The sequence below is a fragment of the Tenebrio molitor genome, chromosome 4 (assembly GCF_963966145.1).
Source record: "Tenebrio molitor chromosome 4, icTenMoli1.1, whole genome shotgun sequence".
NCBI classification, from domain to species: Eukaryota; Metazoa; Arthropoda; class Insecta; order Coleoptera; family Tenebrionidae; genus Tenebrio; species Tenebrio molitor.
The window spans coordinates 428,893-448,758 of record NC_091049.1 but is presented as its reverse complement, the minus strand read 5'-3'; the positions used below and the strand labels follow the sequence as shown (position 1 = coordinate 448,758).

At 41.6% G+C, this 19,866-nt stretch overlaps 7 protein-coding genes and 1 long non-coding RNA gene across 14 annotated transcripts; 5 read left to right on the top strand and 3 right to left on the bottom strand.

Annotated features, from left to right (window-relative positions):
* The first annotated feature begins 8 nt into the window (after window positions 1-8).
* Window positions 9-4,842, top strand: Sara (Smad anchor for receptor activation). Of its 2 annotated transcripts, none has more exons than XM_069046126.1 (11): window positions 9-1,176; window positions 1,219-2,268; window positions 2,449-2,562; window positions 2,616-2,940; window positions 2,993-3,143; window positions 3,193-3,297; window positions 3,351-3,510; window positions 3,612-3,852; window positions 3,902-4,022; window positions 4,073-4,234; window positions 4,292-4,842. In XM_069046126.1, the coding sequence occupies exons 1-11, from the start codon at window positions 192-194 to the stop codon at window positions 4,448-4,450; spliced, it is 3,573 nt and encodes a 1,190-aa protein (XP_068902227.1). In that variant the 5' UTR covers window positions 9-191; the 3' UTR covers window positions 4,451-4,842. The 2 variants fall into 2 exon arrangements, with proteins under 2 accessions (XP_068902227.1, XP_068902228.1); XM_069046127.1 differs by having other exon boundaries at window positions 10-1,176; window positions 1,228-2,268.
* LOC138129853 (general odorant-binding protein 99b-like) lies at window positions 4,772-5,673 on the bottom strand. The gene is made up of 2 exons (XM_069046163.1): window positions 5,422-5,673; window positions 4,772-5,243 (listed from the first exon to the last, which is right to left on the bottom strand). Exons 1-2 carry the CDS (start codon window positions 5,552-5,554, stop codon window positions 4,921-4,923), a joined length of 456 nt encoding a protein of 151 aa, XP_068902264.1. The 5' UTR covers window positions 5,555-5,673; the 3' UTR covers window positions 4,772-4,920.
* LOC138129844 (hatching enzyme 1.2-like) lies at window positions 5,610-18,861 on the bottom strand. Of its 2 annotated transcripts, none has more exons than XM_069046151.1 (4): window positions 18,669-18,861; window positions 6,357-6,711; window positions 5,924-6,299; window positions 5,610-5,832 (listed from the first exon to the last, which is right to left on the bottom strand). In XM_069046151.1, exons 1-4 carry the CDS (start codon window positions 18,721-18,723, stop codon window positions 5,647-5,649), a joined length of 972 nt encoding a protein of 323 aa, XP_068902252.1. In that variant the 5' UTR covers window positions 18,724-18,861; the 3' UTR covers window positions 5,610-5,646. The 2 variants fall into 2 exon arrangements, with proteins under 2 accessions (XP_068902252.1, XP_068902253.1); XM_069046152.1 differs by lacking the exon at window positions 18,669-18,861 and adding an exon at window positions 6,758-7,494.
* On the top strand, window positions 10,476-11,846 carry LOC138129855 (uncharacterized). Of its 3 annotated transcripts, none has more exons than XM_069046168.1 (3): window positions 10,476-10,763; window positions 11,354-11,413; window positions 11,473-11,846. In XM_069046168.1, exons 2-3 carry the CDS (start codon window positions 11,369-11,371, stop codon window positions 11,764-11,766), a joined length of 339 nt encoding a protein of 112 aa, XP_068902269.1. In that variant the 5' UTR covers window positions 10,476-10,763; window positions 11,354-11,368; the 3' UTR covers window positions 11,767-11,846. The 3 variants fall into 3 exon arrangements, with proteins under 3 accessions (XP_068902269.1, XP_068902270.1, XP_068902268.1); XM_069046169.1 differs by lacking the exon at window positions 10,476-10,763 and adding an exon at window positions 10,803-11,236; XM_069046167.1 differs by lacking the exon at window positions 10,476-10,763 and having other exon boundaries at window positions 10,803-11,413.
* Window positions 12,187-15,463, top strand: SppL (signal peptide peptidase-like protein). Of its 2 annotated transcripts, none has more exons than XM_069046147.1 (6): window positions 12,187-12,528; window positions 12,590-12,937; window positions 12,991-13,161; window positions 13,211-13,531; window positions 13,583-13,824; window positions 14,890-15,463. In XM_069046147.1, the coding sequence occupies exons 2-6, from the start codon at window positions 12,610-12,612 to the stop codon at window positions 14,896-14,898; spliced, it is 1,071 nt and encodes a 356-aa protein (XP_068902248.1). In that variant the 5' UTR covers window positions 12,187-12,528; window positions 12,590-12,609; the 3' UTR covers window positions 14,899-15,463. The 2 variants fall into 2 exon arrangements, with proteins under 2 accessions (XP_068902248.1, XP_068902247.1); XM_069046146.1 differs by having other exon boundaries at window positions 12,192-12,528; window positions 14,670-15,463.
* On the top strand, window positions 13,831-14,459 carry LOC138129857 (uncharacterized). The gene is made up of 2 exons (XR_011159407.1): window positions 13,831-14,294; window positions 14,350-14,459. It is a non-coding gene; the product is annotated as an uncharacterized lncRNA (long non-coding RNA).
* Window positions 15,380-16,484, bottom strand: LOC138129848 (GPN-loop GTPase 3). Its single transcript, XM_069046157.1, has 2 exons — window positions 16,304-16,484; window positions 15,380-16,246 (listed from the first exon to the last, which is right to left on the bottom strand). The coding sequence occupies exons 1-2, from the start codon at window positions 16,346-16,348 to the stop codon at window positions 15,464-15,466; spliced, it is 828 nt and encodes a 275-aa protein (XP_068902258.1). The 5' UTR covers window positions 16,349-16,484; the 3' UTR covers window positions 15,380-15,463.
* On the top strand, window positions 17,058-18,171 carry LOC138129850 (actin-related protein 2/3 complex subunit 3-B-like). 2 transcript variants are annotated; one of them, XM_069046160.1, is made up of 4 exons: window positions 17,058-17,199; window positions 17,354-17,462; window positions 17,516-17,698; window positions 17,749-18,171. In XM_069046160.1, the coding sequence occupies exons 2-4, from the start codon at window positions 17,457-17,459 to the stop codon at window positions 18,097-18,099; spliced, it is 540 nt and encodes a 179-aa protein (XP_068902261.1). In that variant the 5' UTR covers window positions 17,058-17,199; window positions 17,354-17,456; the 3' UTR covers window positions 18,100-18,171. The 2 variants fall into 2 exon arrangements, with proteins under 2 accessions (XP_068902261.1, XP_068902260.1); XM_069046159.1 differs by having other exon boundaries at window positions 17,136-17,293.
* Window positions 18,862-19,866: the final 1,005 nt, after the last annotated feature.

Genomic DNA, 19,866 nt, shown 5'->3' with positions numbered 1-19,866 from the left:
TACCAACTGTTAGTACCTGTCATCGTAGATCAGCTGATAAAAATATTTTTGTGTGGTTAGAGACGTCAGAAGCTGTGGTTTTTCGTTTTAATTTGCGATTTTAAATGTTGAGGCGATGATATTTTCTCTCGGTGTATTAATTAAAAGTAAATTTCGAATCACGTGTTCCTAGTGTTAATTGCGTTTTTCAAATGGATAAATACACTGTGGATCTAGATCAAGTTTTGAATGATTTTGAATACAGCGAACTAACAGATCAGCATGGTTTCGACCAGGCAAAAGCAAATAACAAACAAAATTCCACCGGTGCATATGTACACAACAGTTTCAAGAATACCAACGTCAAACATTCAATTAACAATGTGTTTCACAGCCTAAACGAATACCTAAACTCTGATATTTCACCCAAATGCGAAATTAAACCAGTTATCCCAGAACCCAGTTTTTCAGGTGAAAATTCCAAACATTCAAGTGATGACAATAACATAACTAAACAAGACACAAACCACATAGAAAGTGAGACTAGTGAAGCTGTTCCTGATGAAGAGTCTGAAGAGGTGATTGCTGCTGAAGTGAAGATTGAGGAGTCAGTCCTTGCACTGCAAGAGACAGTTAAAAAAACAAGTGAGAATGACACTCAACAATTGGAAATATTTGATGATCGAGACGCGGCAGATGACGCGAGTGGGGACGATAAATCGCTAGAAAGCGAAACTGATCAAGTTGCCTTGACTGAAACAGTAGATGAGTCAATTAAACAGAAGACTGATGTAATAAGTGTGAATCCTGAGGAAGATTCAACTGAAACAATCAACAGTGACCTTGAAAATGTTGAGACGCATGAGGAGTTAGTAGATAAGACTGAGGACGAAAATGTGATTAAAGTGGGTTTTAATGATGATATAGACCTGGATGAGTCAGAATTATCTAAATATTTGGAAGAATTGGAGAAGGAATATGAAGATGAAACACCAAAACAGGAGGCGAGCGTGGAAGGCTGTGAAGAAGAAGAACAAGAAATTGTTGTTGAAGAAGAGTTGGTGGAGGAGACTGCAGAAGAGGTAAAAACGGAAATTGTGGAAGATGATTCAGAAAATGCGTCAAGCGTGAGGCCTAACAATCTGCCTTTACCCAATCAAGAAGGCGACGACGAGAAGGGTGTTATCGATTTAGTAGGTTGGTAACGGCAAAATTATATTTTCCCAAATAATCTGTCAGTTTTTCAAGGTGAACCTGGATCAACTCCTTACAACAATGTCTACGTCAACAAAGAGTTGCCCCAGGAGAAACAAAACAGCGACACTGACTGTTCGACGTCCGCTTCGCCCACATTTTCAGACATCTCAACGGAAACAAACTCATCGTGTACCCCTTCCACCGATACCGTCAACGACGAGAACCAAGATGGCGACGAGAGTGGTGAGGTAGGTAAAAAAGAGGACGCCACTGTCGTCGCTGCTCCAGCCGAAGGACCGAAACCCGAAGAAAGTGCAGAGAGAAGCGAAGAAGAGCCCAACCCGGCTAGCGCGATTAACGGCGAGGGCGACGGCGGTGCCGCTCCGCAAGAACAAGCCGCCAGCGCCGCCCCTGGTGAATTTCAAAGCGGCGACGACGAAGAATCGATCAAATCTCGATCAGTGTCATGGTTGGGCAAGCAAGCCCCGGTGTGGATCCCCGACGGCGACGCCACCAGCTGTCTCCATTGCGACATGAAGTTCACCGTGATCAAGCGAAGACACCACTGTCGCGCGTGCGGTTACGTCCTCTGCTCGAAATGTTGCAGCCTCAAGTATCGACTGGAGTACCTAGACGAGGCGGCGAGGGTGTGCAACAAGTGCTACGAGATCCTGTCGAAGGAGGGGGGCCCCGGTGGCAACAGCAGTTCGGGGAGCGAGTCGAACTCGCCTAGGTTGTCCCAGCCCAACCCTAACAATCCGCTGGAGTACTGCTCGACGGTGCCGCCGCACCAACAGGTCACCACTAACAACGCCAACCCGCCGTCCGTCATGGTGCCGGTCGGTGTGCTCAAAAGAAAGGGTTCCAACAAGACCAGAACTAATAAAAGTGTCATGTTCTGCGACGGGATCAGGCCCGGCAGCGACCTGACGAATCTCGACAACGACTTCGGCTATACGGAGAAAAATACCAAGAAAGTGGAGGAAGCGGTCAAGGTCGTCGAGAAGAATTTTCCAGCTGTGGATCATGATACGAAGAGTTTTATCCCAAAAGGGGACGATCTGCCACCGACGGTCACCACCAACAAGACAGGTTTGACACTTTTGACGTTTTATCGTTTTTGTTGGCTCCGCCCACAAATGAAGCACCGACTTGTTCGAGCCAATGAGAAGAGTGCAAAACCGCACTCGCCACAGCGATTGTATGAAACAATTTGCCGCCAATTTTTACACTATTTGAGCCGTTTGACTGAGGTATTTTTGCATTTTTCAGACACGTCGTATTTGGAGTGTTCCAACGGGCCCAACGTCGTCGAAATGTTGAAGAACGAAATCTTGATCTTTGCCTTACAAACGAACCTGCTGGTGCACGTGAAAATCATCAACAGTGAGTGGTTTACGTAAGATTTTTTTCGCAACTTAACGTTCGATTTTTTCAAGTGGACTGTTGCATAAATAAACTGGCGTGGTGCTTTTCGACTGAAGGTCTCATCAACGTGGGCCAAGACGAAATAATCATTCTTCTCGAACTGCTCGATGACGAGAAAACGGTACCCAAAGATGTTTTCCTGCACCTGAACAACATCTATTTGGACGCTGTCAAGGGCACGTCCGTCAAAGAAATGGGCTTGTCGTTGCACAACACGACGAACTTTTTGGGTTCGAAAAACCACGCGGGTTTTGTCTACATCAGACCGACATTCCAATGCTTGCAAAACATCATCAAGCCGCAAGAACCGTACTTGATCGGTGTTTTAATACACAGGTCCGTCCAAAACGACTTTTTCTGCGTTGTAAACGAAAGTTTGCTTTTGCAGGTGGGAAACCCCGTGGGCCAAGCTGTTCCCGTTGCGTTTAGTGTTGCGGTTGGGCGCCGAGTACAGGTACTACCCGAGCCCCATCATCTCGAACCGATACAGAGACAGCGTTTTCGTCGAGATCGGTCACACCATCATCAATCTGTTGGCTGTAAGTACCAACTCGTCTCTTTCAAGAGAAAAGACATGTTCTGTTCAAGGACTTCCGTAATTTCTCCTACACGCTGCCGCAAATCCGTGGCTTGACGATCCACATGGAGGACAAGAACACGACGGTGACGATTCCGTTGAACCGTTACGATCAGGTACCGTTTCGCATTTGTTTGGGAACGATTTTGGTTGATAGGTGTGTCGTCAGGTGATGAAGTCGATGAACAACTCGAGCGACCACATTCTCGCTTTCGCTGGCAACTTCAGCAACTTGGCCGATTCGCACCTGGTGTGCATCCAGGACACGCAAAGCAACGAGAACGCGTACAGCACGCACGCGATCAACATCCACAACAAGCCGAGAAAAGGTAAAGAGAGTCAAGTCGTGCGAAACTGGTTTTAGTTTCACTCGGAAACTCGAACGTCGGAGGTCGGAGAGTTTCTCGTTGCAAATGTGCTTTTTTAATAGTTACCGGTGCGAGTTTCATCGTCTTCAACGGCGCCCTCAAATCGTCGAGCGGCCTCACCGCGAAGTCGTCGATCGTGGAGGACGGTCTCATGATCCAGATCCCCTCGGAGCACATGGCCCAGATCCGGGACAGTCTGAGGAACATGAAGAATCACACCATACAGTGCGGCTGCATAAACGCGGCTTCCGACGAGACCGTCAACGTGATCTGGGGAGAGCCCGACGTAAACTTCAACATCAAGTAACCACGAGTGACGTTGTCGATGCGTTTGATGACATTCCCATTGCAGCGTGTTTTCGCCCATCGACAACAAACCCATGGAGGGGATTCCCTCGATCAGGGTCCACAACGGGAAAGACTACGTGAACGGCAGCCGCTTGATCCGGTGGACCGAAGTTTTTATCGTGCAGGTGAGTTTCGCCGCGGAGCTCGACAGTTTAGGAATTTTTCTATTTTAAAGAATGAAGGTGAAGCCAGTCGAAATCAGGACCCCATCGACATTTCCAAAGTCTCGGAGACCATAGCCAAGGCGACGTGTACAGCGCTCGTTAAATATTTAGATTTGTTAGTTAGTAATAGTTTTTATAAAATTGGGATCAGGGCGAATCTGAACGCGATGTTCGTAAGTGAACCGTCAAACGTGGGGTTTTTTGTTTTTTTGACGGGATGAGTGTTACAGGTGGCGTACAGCGCTGGCAGCAACGCGACGAAGTTGCCTCCGATCTACATGGAGAGTCTGGATAACGAATTGGTTCCGGTTTTGCACAGAAACGCCACCAGCGATTGTGACGAAAACACAATAATTCTGGAATTGATATTCCGCATTTTAAACAAATAATAATTACGTATGCAGAGTGGCTCGAAGCAAAGAGCGGCAGTATTATCTCATTTATTTATCGCTCTGTAAATATCTATACTTCCATAGTTCACAAATGTGACAATAAAGGTTCGTAACTAACTCGATTAATTCACACGGTGCTGTACCAGCTAGAAGTCACAATACTCTATTAACTATCAAACGGTGTAAGGACGTACGATTTAGTTTAACGTTAACCTCTTCTGCTAACAATAACCGCCACGTGAAGGCGCTGTCCTCACCGCCTTTGATCGGAGACACTCTGCTTCAACTCGCTTGTAGATTTGGTGTAATTGTTAATAATTTATATATCAAAATATTTTATTTGTTATTTTTAATTATTATTATAATATTAATAAAAAGAAACAGTTGAAGATTTTCGTTTGGTAATCAGTTCGTTCACCTCGGGACTTCCTGGCGGAATGTAGGTGGCGATAAACGCGCAAATTTCGTCACTTCTTATCTTCGATGTTGTAGAAGAACTGGTCTTCGGACGGTTGCTGTTCGGACATCTTTTCCCAGAAGCACTGGGTGAAGATGAAGGCGCGCTCGCACCTGTCGACGGACTCGGTGGCGGTGCACTTGTACAAGATATACTCCAGGCTGGCGATCTCGACGTCCGACTCCTCCAAAGTCTGCTTTATGTCGTGCAGCAGGAAACCGCCGTCCGCGTCCATCCACCCGTACTTCGTGAAGAGGCAGTGCAAGAAGCACTTGAAGGCGCTCGACTCGCCGTGGCCCAGTTTCTTGCTGATCAGGACCTCGTTCATGGTCCCTGAACAACAACAATTAAAATAAACCTAGGTTCTTGTGATCGCTTCACTTGTAAAAAGCTCAGCGCGGAACCGAAAACCTCTCAAACGAATTCACCAAATTACGATCGTGGTCTTATTGTCGTTTAAACAATGTGACATTGTGGGCATCCACCTACGACGACGAATGTTACGACTTACGCATGCTGATCGGCGAGGTTCTGTTGCACGTCTTGATGAACGTCAGGTCGGTGTTGAGATCCTCACTAGTGAAAGTCCTAGCGAAGATCGGGATGAGGAGGGTCAACACGAAAATGGAGTTTTTTAGGAGCATGTTGCACGGAAGAAGATCGGAATGGAACTGATTCGGGACAGGCTTGCCGCAGAGCGAGCTTGATAAAAGATTTATTTCCTTGCGAATCTCACTTAATTGACAATTTGAAACAAGAACGATAATAAACCACCTCCGCCGCCACTCTCGCTTCCTGAGACTTTATCAGGGTCGCCGCCTCCGGGCGCCTTGTTCGGACAGCCGTACATGGCGTTGATCTTCATGATGTCGCCCTTGCTGAAGCCGTCGCGCTGCCCCATCTTCACGTTTTTGCTCGAGTCCTACAATGACATATTGTGACAGCTCTCTAATGTCAAACGGTACCTACTGCACTTAATCCGTCAACAAAATAATTCGGTTGGACTGACTGACCTTTGGTATTATGGTGGACTGCCCGTTGACCGAAAACGCAGCAGGCGAGTAGTGCATGACAGACCTGTAGTCGTAGGGCACCCCAAACCCATCGGTGCTACCCTTGTCGGCCTTGTTAAAATTGCCCTCGTGGCCTTTTTTGATGTTTCCCCACACAATACTGACGTAATCGTCCCTTTCCCACCGATTCTGTTCGTGGACGAAGCCCAACGCGTGCATCAGCTCGTGCATAGGGGTGCCGACCTTGGTGGTGCAATGGGGACTTTGCAGGTTCACTTCTTGCCGCCCTTTTATCCTGCCCACGCTCGACCAGCATCCCGTGTTGCGGTTCACGATAGACACGTAGTCAGGATCGGAAGATGTCCTCGGCCTGAACCTGCAAAACAATTTTTGACAGTCGGTTCGATGACAAATGTTAAAAGTCGACGCTCACTTGATGCAAGTGTATTTGTGGTAGATCTCCATGGCCCGCTTGATCATTTGCACGTCTTTGGGCGGGTAGAAAGGAGAGATCTCGTAGGGCACCACCCCTTCCTTCCACCTCGTCGCTTTGGAAATCAACCCGTTTCGTCCCTTTTCGGGGAACAAGATGTCCCCCTCGAGGTACTCCCCCAGTTCTTCGGGATTTTGGGGTGAGCTCTCGTTCCAGTTTTCCAATTTCTTTCCGACATTCTCGCTCGGAGTGCCAAAAATCGAGGGCCCCAGATAGGACAGGTCTATGCTTTTTCCCGAATCGATCTCATTGTCGTCGACGGGCGAAGCGGTGACCACCACCGACGAAACTAGCACTATTTTCCACATTGTACACGATTGTTGGTAAAAAAATCGAATTACCTTTATATAGAACGTGGAGGAAATGGATCGGGGGCGATTTTTGCATAATTCATGATTTTCAGTGGACTTCGATAATTTCGACAAAGAAATTGGTCTAAATCGGATCTGAAATGGTGGGTTTGGAGTAATTGGTTCGTGGAATTCTTGAACGGTTGCCGTTTCTACTTTTGTTTTATTGTCACTATCTAATCGTCGGAAATTTGTTACGAGGAAATGAAGAATTAGTCGGACATTATCATGTACAAGCACTTCCTGTGATTCGTTAGGGTTTTAAATTTTCGTTTGCTCAAAATCAGCGAAAAAGAAATAAAAACTCGCAACTTTCAGTAAAAAACAAGAATAATGATGAGTAGATACCTATTTCTGTCAGATTGTGAAATATCTCGATTCATATCGTCTATTTAAAATTTCACAGGGTACCTAAACTTCAGGGACATATTTTAAGACTTGTGTAACACACTTTATTGTTTTCAACTGTCATAAATGTTCATTTTTCTCCTTTGTAAACTGCCTCTTAACTGCCCTAAAGCAAAATGAGCAGATAACGAACCGTTGCTCTAGACAACACATTCAACGTCACATTTCTGACACGTCTTGAAAAATTTGTCAAAACTGTCAAAAGCAAATGCGAAACCATTTTTAAAAGATTTGGAAGCTTCAGGGACGTCGTTTCAAACAATAATTTTTTTATGCAACTCATTTCTGGGTAAATTGGGCTTTTCTAATTGCCCTCGAGGCCTTAAAACCCTCGCTGCAATTAGAAAAGTCCAATTTACACAGAAACTCGTTGTATAATTAGGAAAAAAAATTATGTTATGAAAAATTGCCAAAATTTGAACAGCATTTTGAATTAGTATCTCGTATTGTAAAATTAAATCTTTTAACACGTAAATCAACCGACAAAAACACAACATGGAAATATACGAGTATGTAGCACAAATTTTCTAATAATTTATTTAAACAAAACAATTCGGTTGCCATGGTCACCATAGCACTCTCGATCATTGAAAATATCCCAATTTAACTATAATAAAGAAAAATATTATTAAAGAAATCATTTAGTCGTTTTTTGTGCCGGTCAGTGTATTTGAATGTTTTTTACTACAGTGTATTCCCTCATAAGCGGACACCATCGGTCGCACGGAATTTGTCCACTCAAGAGCGGCGTCCACTTAAGAAAGTTTGTCCGCTTAACAGAAGCGTCCGTTTCTGAGGAAAAATAGTAGTATGGCAAATTTAAGTACGAGCGTCAGGGAGTATTTAAATGCCATACGATTATACAAAACCGTACAGTAATGGTTGCTATGCTGTAAAGTGACCTATTACTGTACGATTTTGAGTACAGTAATATAGTTCATTACTGTACAAAATTTTGATAAATGTCACAACTTGCAAAACGAAACGTCAAGCTAATTTTACAGATTTTAAGCGATTTGGAGCCTTTAAGGTGTTCGTCGAACAAAAAAAATGTTGTATTTAACTCGTTCGTGTGTAAATTGGGCTTTTTTGGTAGTCGTGGGCCTTTAAAACTCGAGTGGAATGCCACTCATGCTAAAAAAAGCCCAAATTACATACAAACTCGTTAAATAAACTATGTACTATTTTTTTTCAAATGGACACAGAATATGAAATACACTTATAATTAGATACATAATACTGATTTGTTTTTGACAAAATAATTTTAATTCTGAGTGAAGTAATCTTCTAATATTTTCTGCTTTAAATTAAACTGTTTTAGTGAAACACTTTCAAAATGTAACATCAGGACACCTGATTGTGAATTGCACTACTGTACGTACATAGTGGCATTTCATACTAACAGATTGACTAAAAAATGAACAATGAAATGGTCGAACGTGCCTGAACCTGAATATTTAACAAATTCCCATATCGATATCAGAAATTTTGAAAGTGTCAGCGTGGCATTAAGATGCATGCTGTCCATACAAGAGAGTTTCGATTGAAGAATCACTGTCCGTGTCCGGTCTTAAAAGAGTCCGCTTAAGAGAATTTTTTTTATTAATAATAGCATATGGAATGGCCCGTCGCAAAAAAATCGTCCGTTTAAAAGAGGGGTCCGCTTGTGAGGAGTGTCCGCTAAGAGAGAATACACTGTACTATGATAAAAATTCCAAAAATTGCCATATTAAACGTTTTTTCTTTACTCAGTTAACGCTACGCTATTGTTCCTGTTATTTACATGTGTTCCGCAAAATAATGAAAGTTGTGACAGGAAAAAAAAACAACTGTTTGTCATCAAATTTTAAATGATTTCATTCACTATGTGAATGGTAAACTTACTAAATCTTCATTTTCCTATTGTAAGCACAGACTACAATTCTGATTGTATTCGTGCTATATTTTCGGTTTCCACTTGCTGATTCGTAAAATTAAATAAGTTCATTGTTTATTGTGAAAATTCAAGATTATTCAGTCACTCGAGAAAAATTATAATAATGTTTTAAACAAGCAAGTGAACAAATGAATTGTAATGTTTTATACACCTGTAAAACATTATTTTTATTTCAAAAATTAAATCTTATTTTAAAAAATTACAGAATCGTACAAATAAATAAAAAACATTTTGGAAAAAATTGACAACTGGATTGAAATTAAAGCCGTGTTAATTTTTAGTTTTATGAAAACATTATGGGATAATCAAGATCACGTTTGACCAAAACGCGAAGAGAGACAATTTTTTTTTTAGTTACACTTTAAGGATTATTCTAAAAAATATTAGGTAGGTAATATTTTGAAAAAAAGCAAACTGACAAATGCGTTGACTTTTTGCACGATTACAGCCTCTCAGCTTTCTGCTGAACTAAAGATATCTATCCTCAGATTCGTCCATATGCCTTGAACATCCGTTGCTCTCGGTGGAAGCAAAACCAATCTTTTGAAATGAAGAAGAAAGTCTTATTTCCTAGTAGGTACAGTTGCTTCAAAAAAAAAACGGGAAATGAAATTTGACCTAATGTGAATTGGAAATTTAATTTGTCAATTTATGTCAATTTGTGTCTGTTTGACATTAGTATTTCTGACACATAAGTGCAGTTTTTTAACCTAAAAGGCCGTTTCAAACTATAAAAATTTAATAAAATCTGACAGAACTTTTTCTGACAGTTCTCGTTTTTTTGAAGCGAACCGTAGAATCTTCTGTATTCTTACTGAAAGTTGTTCGGTGTTTTAGGAAAAATATTCTTCATTCTGCAACGTACAAAGATCAACTTTACCAACATTACCTACCTCTCGAACCTTTTCTTGCTAAAACGTTCTTTTTTACTTCATAAACAAATTAATCGCATTATCCCAGACAAAATAAAATAAAGTCGCAAATAACAAATTGTCTTTTGCATCATCAAGTGAAAACACTCAAAAATCTCTTCGCTTTTTCAACAGTTCAAAATTGTATTTCAATTCCTACAGGAGCGGTGCTTTTTGACAAGTATACTTCTCTTGTGTAATACGTGTTGCCTGCAAACCAGGCGTAAAACAATTCACTTTTGTTGCAAAATGGGAGTGTACAGGATGTCGTTCATTATCTGCCTACAATAGAATTTTTATCGCAAAACATTGTCCATAGAGCAAATAATTCACAATGTTATGTCAACGGTTGCTTAATACTTTCAGCTCGAAACAGGACACCACCAACTCGGCTATTTGTCTAAATTCGACAAAGATAAGAATATTTCCCGTTTACTTTTGATTTGTTATTAGTCTCCACCTACGACTTATTACTCATATTATCATTCAAGAACTGGCAGAGCTGCCAGTGTGACCGCCCCCATAAGTCAGAATCTCACCCTCGGGTCAAAAATGAGAGAACATGACTAACGAGGTGACAGTCTGAAGAGGACGCAGACTTGTTGAGAAATTCGCCGCCAGTCATTCAACAATTACCGTCACCAATAATATTTTTGCCCCAAAGTAAAAACGAGCTGATGCTCAAAAATCAAAATAGAATCGGTTTGTCGCGGAAGAGTAACAACAGCAAGCAACGGTTAAAGTACGTATGCAAATTAATTGGCATAAAATAAGTAGGTACTCTGTTAATTACTTATTTATACAGTGTCAGATGAGAGGTGTAAAAATAACTGTGCAAATATATGCACTTCTCCGGGTTAACGTTAACGGCGTCAGTGACACTGACACTCACTCGTCTTGGGTGTGGGTGGGCTCCAAAAAACGGCACAAAGAAAAATATTATTGAGATTTTTTCCAGGGTGAAGAAATCAAAACAGTCAAGGTGTAACAAGACAAAAACAAACAGAAAAAAATATACCTACGTCTGTAATTTTTTTAAATTGGAATTTTACATTTGTGATACCTTAAATGGTGACATTTCTGCCACCTGTCGCACCTGACATTAAAATTTTCGTTCGCGGTCCAACGCGGAATGTCAGCGGCCAACAACCCACTTAAAGACTTTCGTTTCGGCGCTCTTACATTGTTGTGCGTTTCCGGACGCAAAATTAAAACGTGGGTAATTTTTATTGTGTCACTGAAGCAATGAACTTATACAAATTTCAAAACACAAATTTGATGACTCGCTCGTTTTACCATAATTGAACTAAGCACAATTTTCAAATCTTACAGTTAGTCCAACCGAAAATGTCGCTTGGCAACGCGCCTCTTCTTCCTATTCTTCTTGCGGTGGTACTTTCTTCAGGTAAAAACCGAACGGATTAATACACGCAAAAGAGGGTTGTTTTTAGATGACGCTGATCGTGGGAGCACGTTCGATTTCCCCTGCGGCCAGTCAGATGAAAAACAAAATAAATGCTCAGCATGTTGTAAGTAATCTGCAGCGACAGATCAAAGCCAAAGAGGAAGAACTGAAGAACGCCGAAACGATCAACAGGAACTTCGAGAGGATGATCCAACTGGTCAACGTCCTGGGCCAGGTGGACACTTTCTTGACCGAAAGGACCAAAGCTGTGATAAAAAAACTGGCGCTCTTGGTGGAGGACGAAGACGACGGGAGGCGCTACAGCGACGAAGACGATTGAGTACTTCTTAGTATTTTTTACTTTCGTACAATCTGATCAGTTTCTGGAATAAAGTCGTTCTCTTTTGGGGTGTTGTTTTACGAGCGTGTGTTTGTCGGTGGACCCGCCTGTGTTTGAGCAGTAATTAATCACCCGAAAAGTTTCGCTCCAGCGTCGCCGACGGCGCTGACCTCGTTTTCGGCGAAGATCTCGCCAAAATCCAAAACAAAACAATGTCGAAATGGTCGCGAAAACGATGGATTGTTGGAGTTCCCGGTGTCACTTCGCCAAAACTAACTGTTCATGTGGTTGTTGAAAAACCGTGAGAGATTTGTACGTTTTGCGTAACAGTTTTATTGATAAAAAGTCGGAAACGGTGTCTCGACCCGGTCAGCTGTTTCCCCCCGTATAACTGGTTGCCTGCCGGTGCATTCTTGAGGGGCTGCTTGCAGTGCTGTATTTGCCAATTTCACGTCGGAAAAAAATCATATCGCATTCGATGAAGCCGTTCGCGGCCTCGACGCCACCCCCATGACCTTTTTTTTTACGTAAGCTCCCCTCCCGCTAAAATAGAAAGTCTCGCATAAGTGAAATGTTTTCTGACATCAAAACCAACATGGCGACCAGATGCACATAACCGTATATGTAGGTTTGTCTAATTCGATGTGAGGTGGAATTTTGTAAATAAGTCCGACTGGTCGGGAGAGTGTCGATGGCTGTCCCAAGGAAAAAGTGATGTTTTTCGACATATCGGCGCCCCAATACAGCCCCGCAACTATCGAGGTGAGCAAATCCGGTCATTTACCTCTTTGAAAAAATCAAGCAACCTGCGATTTCTCGACAGCCAGTTGAAGAAATCGAACAATGGCAGATCCCCAGGCCCAAACGATCGAATATCAATGGGCCTACTCGATCATGGACTCGAGCAGGGTGTCCACCTTTCTCATATCAATGCTCTTGATTGTGTATGGATCATTCCGCAGCCTAAACATGGAACAAGAAGCTAGGGACAGGGCGAACGGCAGCACCAACTGCCTTTTGAACCCGTCCCAGCAAGTCCAGACTGAAAACAACGTACAGACTCTCGATACAATGCAAGCTCTGTGTTTACCCCTAGGTGCTAGCATCTCCTTGTTGGTCATGTTTTTCTTTTTCGACTCGATGCAGATGCTGTTCGCCATTTGTACGGCGAGTGAGTTGGTACCGCTGCCTGTCACGGCCGATTTTTACCAGTTGTTTTTCTAGTCATAGCGACCGTCGCTTTAGCGTTTCTCTTGCTGCCAATGTGTCAATACATCATAAGGCCCTGTTCAGATGGGAACAAGATCTCGTTCGGGATGTGTGGGAGGTTCACCGCCGCTGAACTCCTCTCCTTCTCGCTGTCGGTTTTCATCGTGTGCATATGGGTGCTCACGGGTGAGTTAAGTTGGTAACAGTTTGACATTTCACCAATTGTTTTCTGTAGGTCACTGGTTGTTGATGGACGCTATGGGTATGGGCCTGTGCGTCGCCTTCATAGCCTTCGTGCGTCTGCCAAGCCTCAAAGTGTCCACCCTCCTCCTCACCGGACTCCTCATCTATGACGTCTTCTGGGTGTTCTTCTCTTCATATATATTCAGTACAAACGTGATGGTGAAAGTGGCGACGCGACCGGCGGAAAATCCAGTCGGCCTGGTCGCCCGGAAACTACACATAGGCGGCGTAGCGAAAGAGGCCCCCAAACTGAGTCTGCCAGGCAAACTCGTTTTCCCCAGTATCCATAATAGCGGTCACTTCAGTATGTTAGGTTGGTCGCACGTCCATTCGCAACTCGTTTCTCAGGTTGCGCCTGTTGCAGGTTTAGGTGATATTGTGATGCCAGGTTTGTTGTTGTGTTTTGTGCTGCGGTACGACGCTTACAAGAAGAGTCAAGGGCTGACGGGGTCGAGACTTACGTATTTCCATTGTTCGCTTTTGGGTTATTTCCTCGGTTTGTTGACGGCGACTGTCAGCTCAGAAGTATTCAAAGCGGCCCAGCCGGCGTTGTTGTATTTAGTTCCATTCACTTTATTGCCTCTACTCACCATGGCGTATTTGAAGGTAAGCAACGCATCGCTCAATTTGACGATTCAAATTTTAAAAATGGCGGATGCGCCGGTCACATTCTAGTTATTTTTCCTCCCCTAATCCGTTGTGTTGGTATCGGCAAAGCAATTGCAAATTACGATTCACCCAATTTTCCAACATCAATATTTCTCGATTAATCATCAACCAAAATAACTCGATGTTGGCAACAAATTGGCCGTTCAAATTTAAAAATTGCCGGATATTCCGATCCGAATTATGTCGACATTGTAGTTACTTTTCGTTTGTCAGTCCGTTGTGTTGGTATTAAATTTGACATAATCAGTTTCACAGTGAAATTAATTTTATTTTTCAACATTAGTGTTCTTTTTTTAAATTAATTATCCACAAAACATTTGTGTTACATAAATCGCAAGCATCAGATTGGAAAATGGTGGATGCGCCGGGCAAGTGACAAGTTAACATTGAACATTGAAGTTCTCCGAGTTGTTGACCTTCACAATCAAATTCTCCCAAAATCACTAATCACCTCGGTTTTAGAATGAAATCGGTTGTGCGAAAGGATGCGATTTTCTTCCACGTCCTGTTGCGGTTTGCTGTACAGCGCGTGCAAACTTTTTTGTACGTTGGTATTTGTTAAAAAAAAACAACGGAACATAACACAAATACGTAACGCGCTCGACTAATTTTAACGCTCGATTTCCAACACAATTGTAGCGGTGAAGAGTTGATTCAGAGTGTGACAGACCGCTCAGATTAAAAAAACATTAACGGAATGCAAATTAGAATTGGAATTTTGATTTTTGAATCGTCATCGGGGCCCTTTTCGGCCACTCTCACGTTAATTTGTCTGAATCTAGGGCGATCTGAGACGAATGTGGTCGGAACCGTTCAAATCTCTGACCGTCTCCAAGCATCTGCAAGATGTGTGATAGACTGTTTGTTAACTTAAATTTGTAGATTTAAACAAGTGTTAAATGAATAGTGGATGCCTGTGCATTTAAAGAACAAATTAAACGAATTTTCATTAATATTACATGTTAAGGAAAAGAAAATGTATAGCTCTATCGTCAATTTCAGATAAAATGATATTATCAACTGTTAGGAACAATTTTATTTTATTATCACACCATGAACTTTGGGGCAATTTCGACGCGAATCCTCCCCCCTCTCGAGACGACCGTCTCAAAACTGATAGAATTTGTTGCCGCAACATGAACAAATCCTGAGTCGAAATTGCCCGCCAGCATCACGTAAGTCAGTATTTTTTTTAAACTAGTAACGTAAGTGGTAATGTGGATTAACAGTTTTGTTTTTCGGTTCGGAAAAGAGAAACTCAATAAGAACAAATTCTTTTTCTGTGATAATTCCTACTTACACGCCTCGATTTACTTTCCACTTCTGTCCTATTTTGTGCAATTGAGTAACAACAAATTCGTTTTTTTGTAAATACCTTGTGATTTTTTTTATACTTTAAAGCGATCGTTTCATCATCATTGTACCATTATTTTTATTATATTTATACTCATATCTATGATTTGCTTTAACGATGATAAAAACAATTTCATAGTAAGATTGTAGATTTAGTTTAGTATTTTGTGTTATTGTTTTATATAAAAAAAGTATAAATTTAAAATAAATTATGTAAACACAATTAATCACCATCATCGTCAGCTTCCTCAAAGTCTCGCGTCCTTATGTCCTGATCCTCTCCATACTGTATCACGTTGTCTATGGTAACCAAAATGTCCGAGACGCTCTCCTGGTCCTTCAGATTCAACGGAAGAAACCTGACCAGAGAGTAGTTCTCGATCAACCCCCCGATCGCCTCTGACAGTTTTTTATATTTATCGTTAAACGCGTTCGAGCCGCTCAAATCGATGTCGCCCAGAATCGCGTGGGTGTCCGGTTCCAAAAATCTCTCCAACCTCTTCCTTGCCCCCTTACTCAGCAGGTCCATTTTCGACAGGAGATTCACGTGGGGTAGTTCTAGATTGACCATGACGCTCAACGCGGCCATAGTTCCTGACAAAAACTTGGCCCCGTCGGTCATGAATTGAACGTCCACCAAAAACACGCTGCAAATGTTGAAATTCCAGTCTTGCAACTGCTTCACCAGCTTTTTCACGGCGGTGAGGTGCGTGTACAACTCGATTTGGCCAGGGCAGTCGAACAAAATGTAGTCGTCTTCATCCTCGCCCAGTTTGTCGCGCAACCAGTCCGAGTTTTCCAGCAGGTATTCTATGCAAAAAACGAGGCCCCCATTGGGGCCAAAATGCAGTTCTTCATCTTCCATCGTGTCTTGCACATGGATCAACTCTCTGATGTCCACCATTGGTTGGTAGTCAAAGTGTTCAGCTGCGGGGTCCAAATTTACGACTTCTATCGCTCGTTTGGCGTCGATTCCGTGTTGGACCAGGGCCGAACAGTATGTAGACTGGAATCGAGATTTTGAAGGAACTGACGACGAATCGAAAGTCGAAAACTGAGTTACCTTGCCGCTACCTGCGGGTCCTATAACGAGTTGCGCGTAGCGCATCTTTACTTATCAACTGCGCTGGGAATAAATCGGAATAACACAAATTTAAATTTTAGGTTAGGAATACAGTAACACGTTTGTTATGACAGAAATAAGCAGTGTTGCCAGATGTCCGACCTGGTTTCCCCCAAATAAAATGTCGAAATACCCTAAATCTGCAAGATTTAAAAAAAAATACCCCAAGTGTTTCCACCAAAACGATTAAGAACAATAAGAACGGTTTTGCCGTTTTGGTAACTTCACCTGGTAGACACACTAGTGAATAAAAGAACGTACCCATTACAATTAAAAATTGAAAAAATCTGCAAATAATTACAGGGTTATTCTAAATGGTTGTAGTCCAAGTAGGCCTAAAAACTGAATGTAAAATTTATGGTTGCCGCTCCGTATAAAAAGCATCAAAGTGATGTGAATAAGTGAGTACACACCGTTCAGACATAGGAGTTAAATTGGGTGCAAAACAACGCAACATTTTTGGATTACATCGTTAATTAAAAAAAAAATTAAAAATATTCTCATCACCGCACTTTTCACCTAAAAAATGACATTGACAGTGACAAAAATTGAGAGTTCACATGAAATCGGCAAAAATTTAATAACATGGGCATGGCCAGCTTCGACTACAATCATTTAGAATAATACTGTAGCTTTCCACTATTCGACTGTTCCCCCATTTTATCCCCGCGTGTAAAAAAATCCTTCAAAAAATACCCGAAACAATTGTTCCCCCTATTTTACCCCCCAATGAGAAAATTATGCCTCAAAAATAGAGGAAAATCCCCCAATCTGGCAACACTGACATATAAGTACGCTCGCTACGTCCCGAACTCCTCAACGAAATTATTCAAAAAGTGAGGTTATAATCGTAAAACCAAGTTTTAATTTATTTAAGATCACCATAAAAAATTGAATAATCGATCGAATGTTGTTAAGGTGGTCGAGCAGGTTGCAATTGTACTGTAATTCGTAAATAAAAGGTAAAATAATTTGACATTTTGTTGACAGATGCCTGCATTACCATCTCTGACTAATTCAGAAGAGGTTTGATAAATTTGAGGAAATTGATAGTAAATCGTGTTTTCGGCGTGATTAATTGGAAAGGGTTGAGATGCCGGTAGATATGCTTTGCAGTCTTTGATTATTTGCCCCTCATTTCATTTATTGTAGGCGTACCATTCAGTTTTTTTGGACCACCAACAGTCAGTAGGAAACACAGCAATTTTGCCTTTTAAGACACAATTCCGAGGTCCTGCCCCGATTTTTTCCGGTCAATCCTCCGAACAAGACATCATAGATGAAGCCCTGTACTACTTCAAAGCAAACGTTTTCTTTCGTACTTATGAAATCAAGGTGAGCCCCTCCCATTTTGTTCCGACTGAATTTTGCAAATTCCCTTGCAGTCGGAGGCTGACCGCTTGTTGATTTACATAACCCTGTACATCACCGAGTGCCTGAAGAAACTGCAGAGGTGCGCCAATAAAAATGTGGGCCAGAATGAAATGTACACATTGGCGATTTCCCGATTTGACATTCCCGGCGACCCAGGTTTCCCCTTAAACTCGGTCTACAGCAGGGCGAAATCGCCAAACGACGCCGAGTTCTTGAGGGCGTATCTGACGCAACTGAGACAGGAGGTCGGGCTGAGGGTTGTGGACAAGGTGTTTGGTGAAGAGGGCAAGCCAAGCAAGTGGTGGTTGTGCTTTGCCAAAAAGAAGTTTATGGACAAATCGTTGTCGGGGCCGGGGCAATGAAAACTCTGCTATTTTTACCGATTGATTGAATGTTTATTGTAAGATAATTTCATTAAATTTTTTTAATAGAAAGTGCATCACTTTTTGTAAACAATCATGGTCACGCGCTTAAAGCGTGATCGTCTGTTATCGCGGACACGCTTATCGGGCCCGTGCGGAACGCCCATCCAGACCTTTAATCCGGATGCCGCCCCGAGACGCGATAATCTCAAAACCGAAGATAATCGTCGCATCTGATGAATTCTTCGGTTGTTGGGATGGACCAAAAACAGGATTTGGAAGTGTTTACAACGAATTTTTACGAATCGTGTTTTCCCCATAACACTCCGCTGTGTGATAATGCGGTGCAGGAACGTGGCTGACGAGTGGACACAATATGATAACAGATAATGGCGCATGAAATTTAATTGTTCCGGATCATTTCGTTCACGATTTAATGTCGCCCAAAAGGTGTTGCGAACGAATTAATTCATACAAAATGAGATTACGAAATCATTTACATAATTGCGAATTGACATTTCATATTTTTTTTATCTCGTACCAGATACAAAAATAGTGTAATTACCTACATGACAAGAAATTAAGGTGCATCTTTTTATCTGCAATGTAGGTAATTTTATGCATGAGCACAGCGAGGCCGATAATTACACGATATCTAACAAATCACTTAAGTCATAAAACTAACAACGAAGACATAAACTTGACTATCTTACTATTTAATGTGTATTGATTGCAATACATTGTTTTGACTTAAGCACTTAAGATACTTAAGTAATAAGTAGAATGGAAATACGTTTCAAGTTTTTACGTCATTTTGGTATTTCTCGTACATACTTATATGTATTAGACATTAGCTAAAGAATTTGCAACATAATAACTAAGGAGGTTATTCAGGAAACCTGGTAAGGCTGGATAAGGCATTGCAAATTCAAAACCATAACAACTGATATTGTTGAAGCATTGTATTTGCCGTTTCGTTAACGATTTGCAAATTATCTGAGTTTCGTGACTCTACTCCTGAGTAGGTAGGTACTTACATACACTTCTATTCAATAAAAAGTGGTACAGCTAATTAAATTTTAACTTTAAAAAAATTCATAAAAGATAAGAATACTGTTGTAAAAATTAAGCGACACTGGAAACTTGACGCAGAACTTGACGGTAACGTTTTCTGTTAGGGTTATGTAGGTAGGTATAGTGATCCCAGAACTCTAACGTTTTATGATAGGTAGGAAGTGTCAAACACTAATCCCCTCATTATTAGTATTGCTTATCATAAAACGTTAGAGTTCTGGGATCACTATACCTAACGTTTTAACAAAAGAATTTACATTAGCAAAATATTGCTAAAATTGGGTGCAGCACTTTGTAGGTACCGCTTTTTATTGAATAGAAGTCCATGCTTTATTGTCAGTATGATTGACTTTTGGAATTGACATCCAAAAATTTGTCAATGTCATACTTCATTCATAGTTGCGAACATGCTACCAATTCCCTATTTCAATAAAGTGCGGATAGTATCACTTCCAAAATTGCACGAAATGAGGAAGAACGTTTTCTTGCAAGTCAGTCAGCATCAAAATGACAAGTCTTGTTAGTCTTGTATATAATAGTAGAAAGTGAGGTTATCTACGAATAAGTAAGGGCCGCTTTACATCTCATGTCAATGGAATGACAAGTGACGGCCAAAATTCCGTAGCCGTAATTGTACGTAAAATCCGTTTCAAAATCAAAAATCCACCATCTGTTGAATTATGTTGGCAGAAA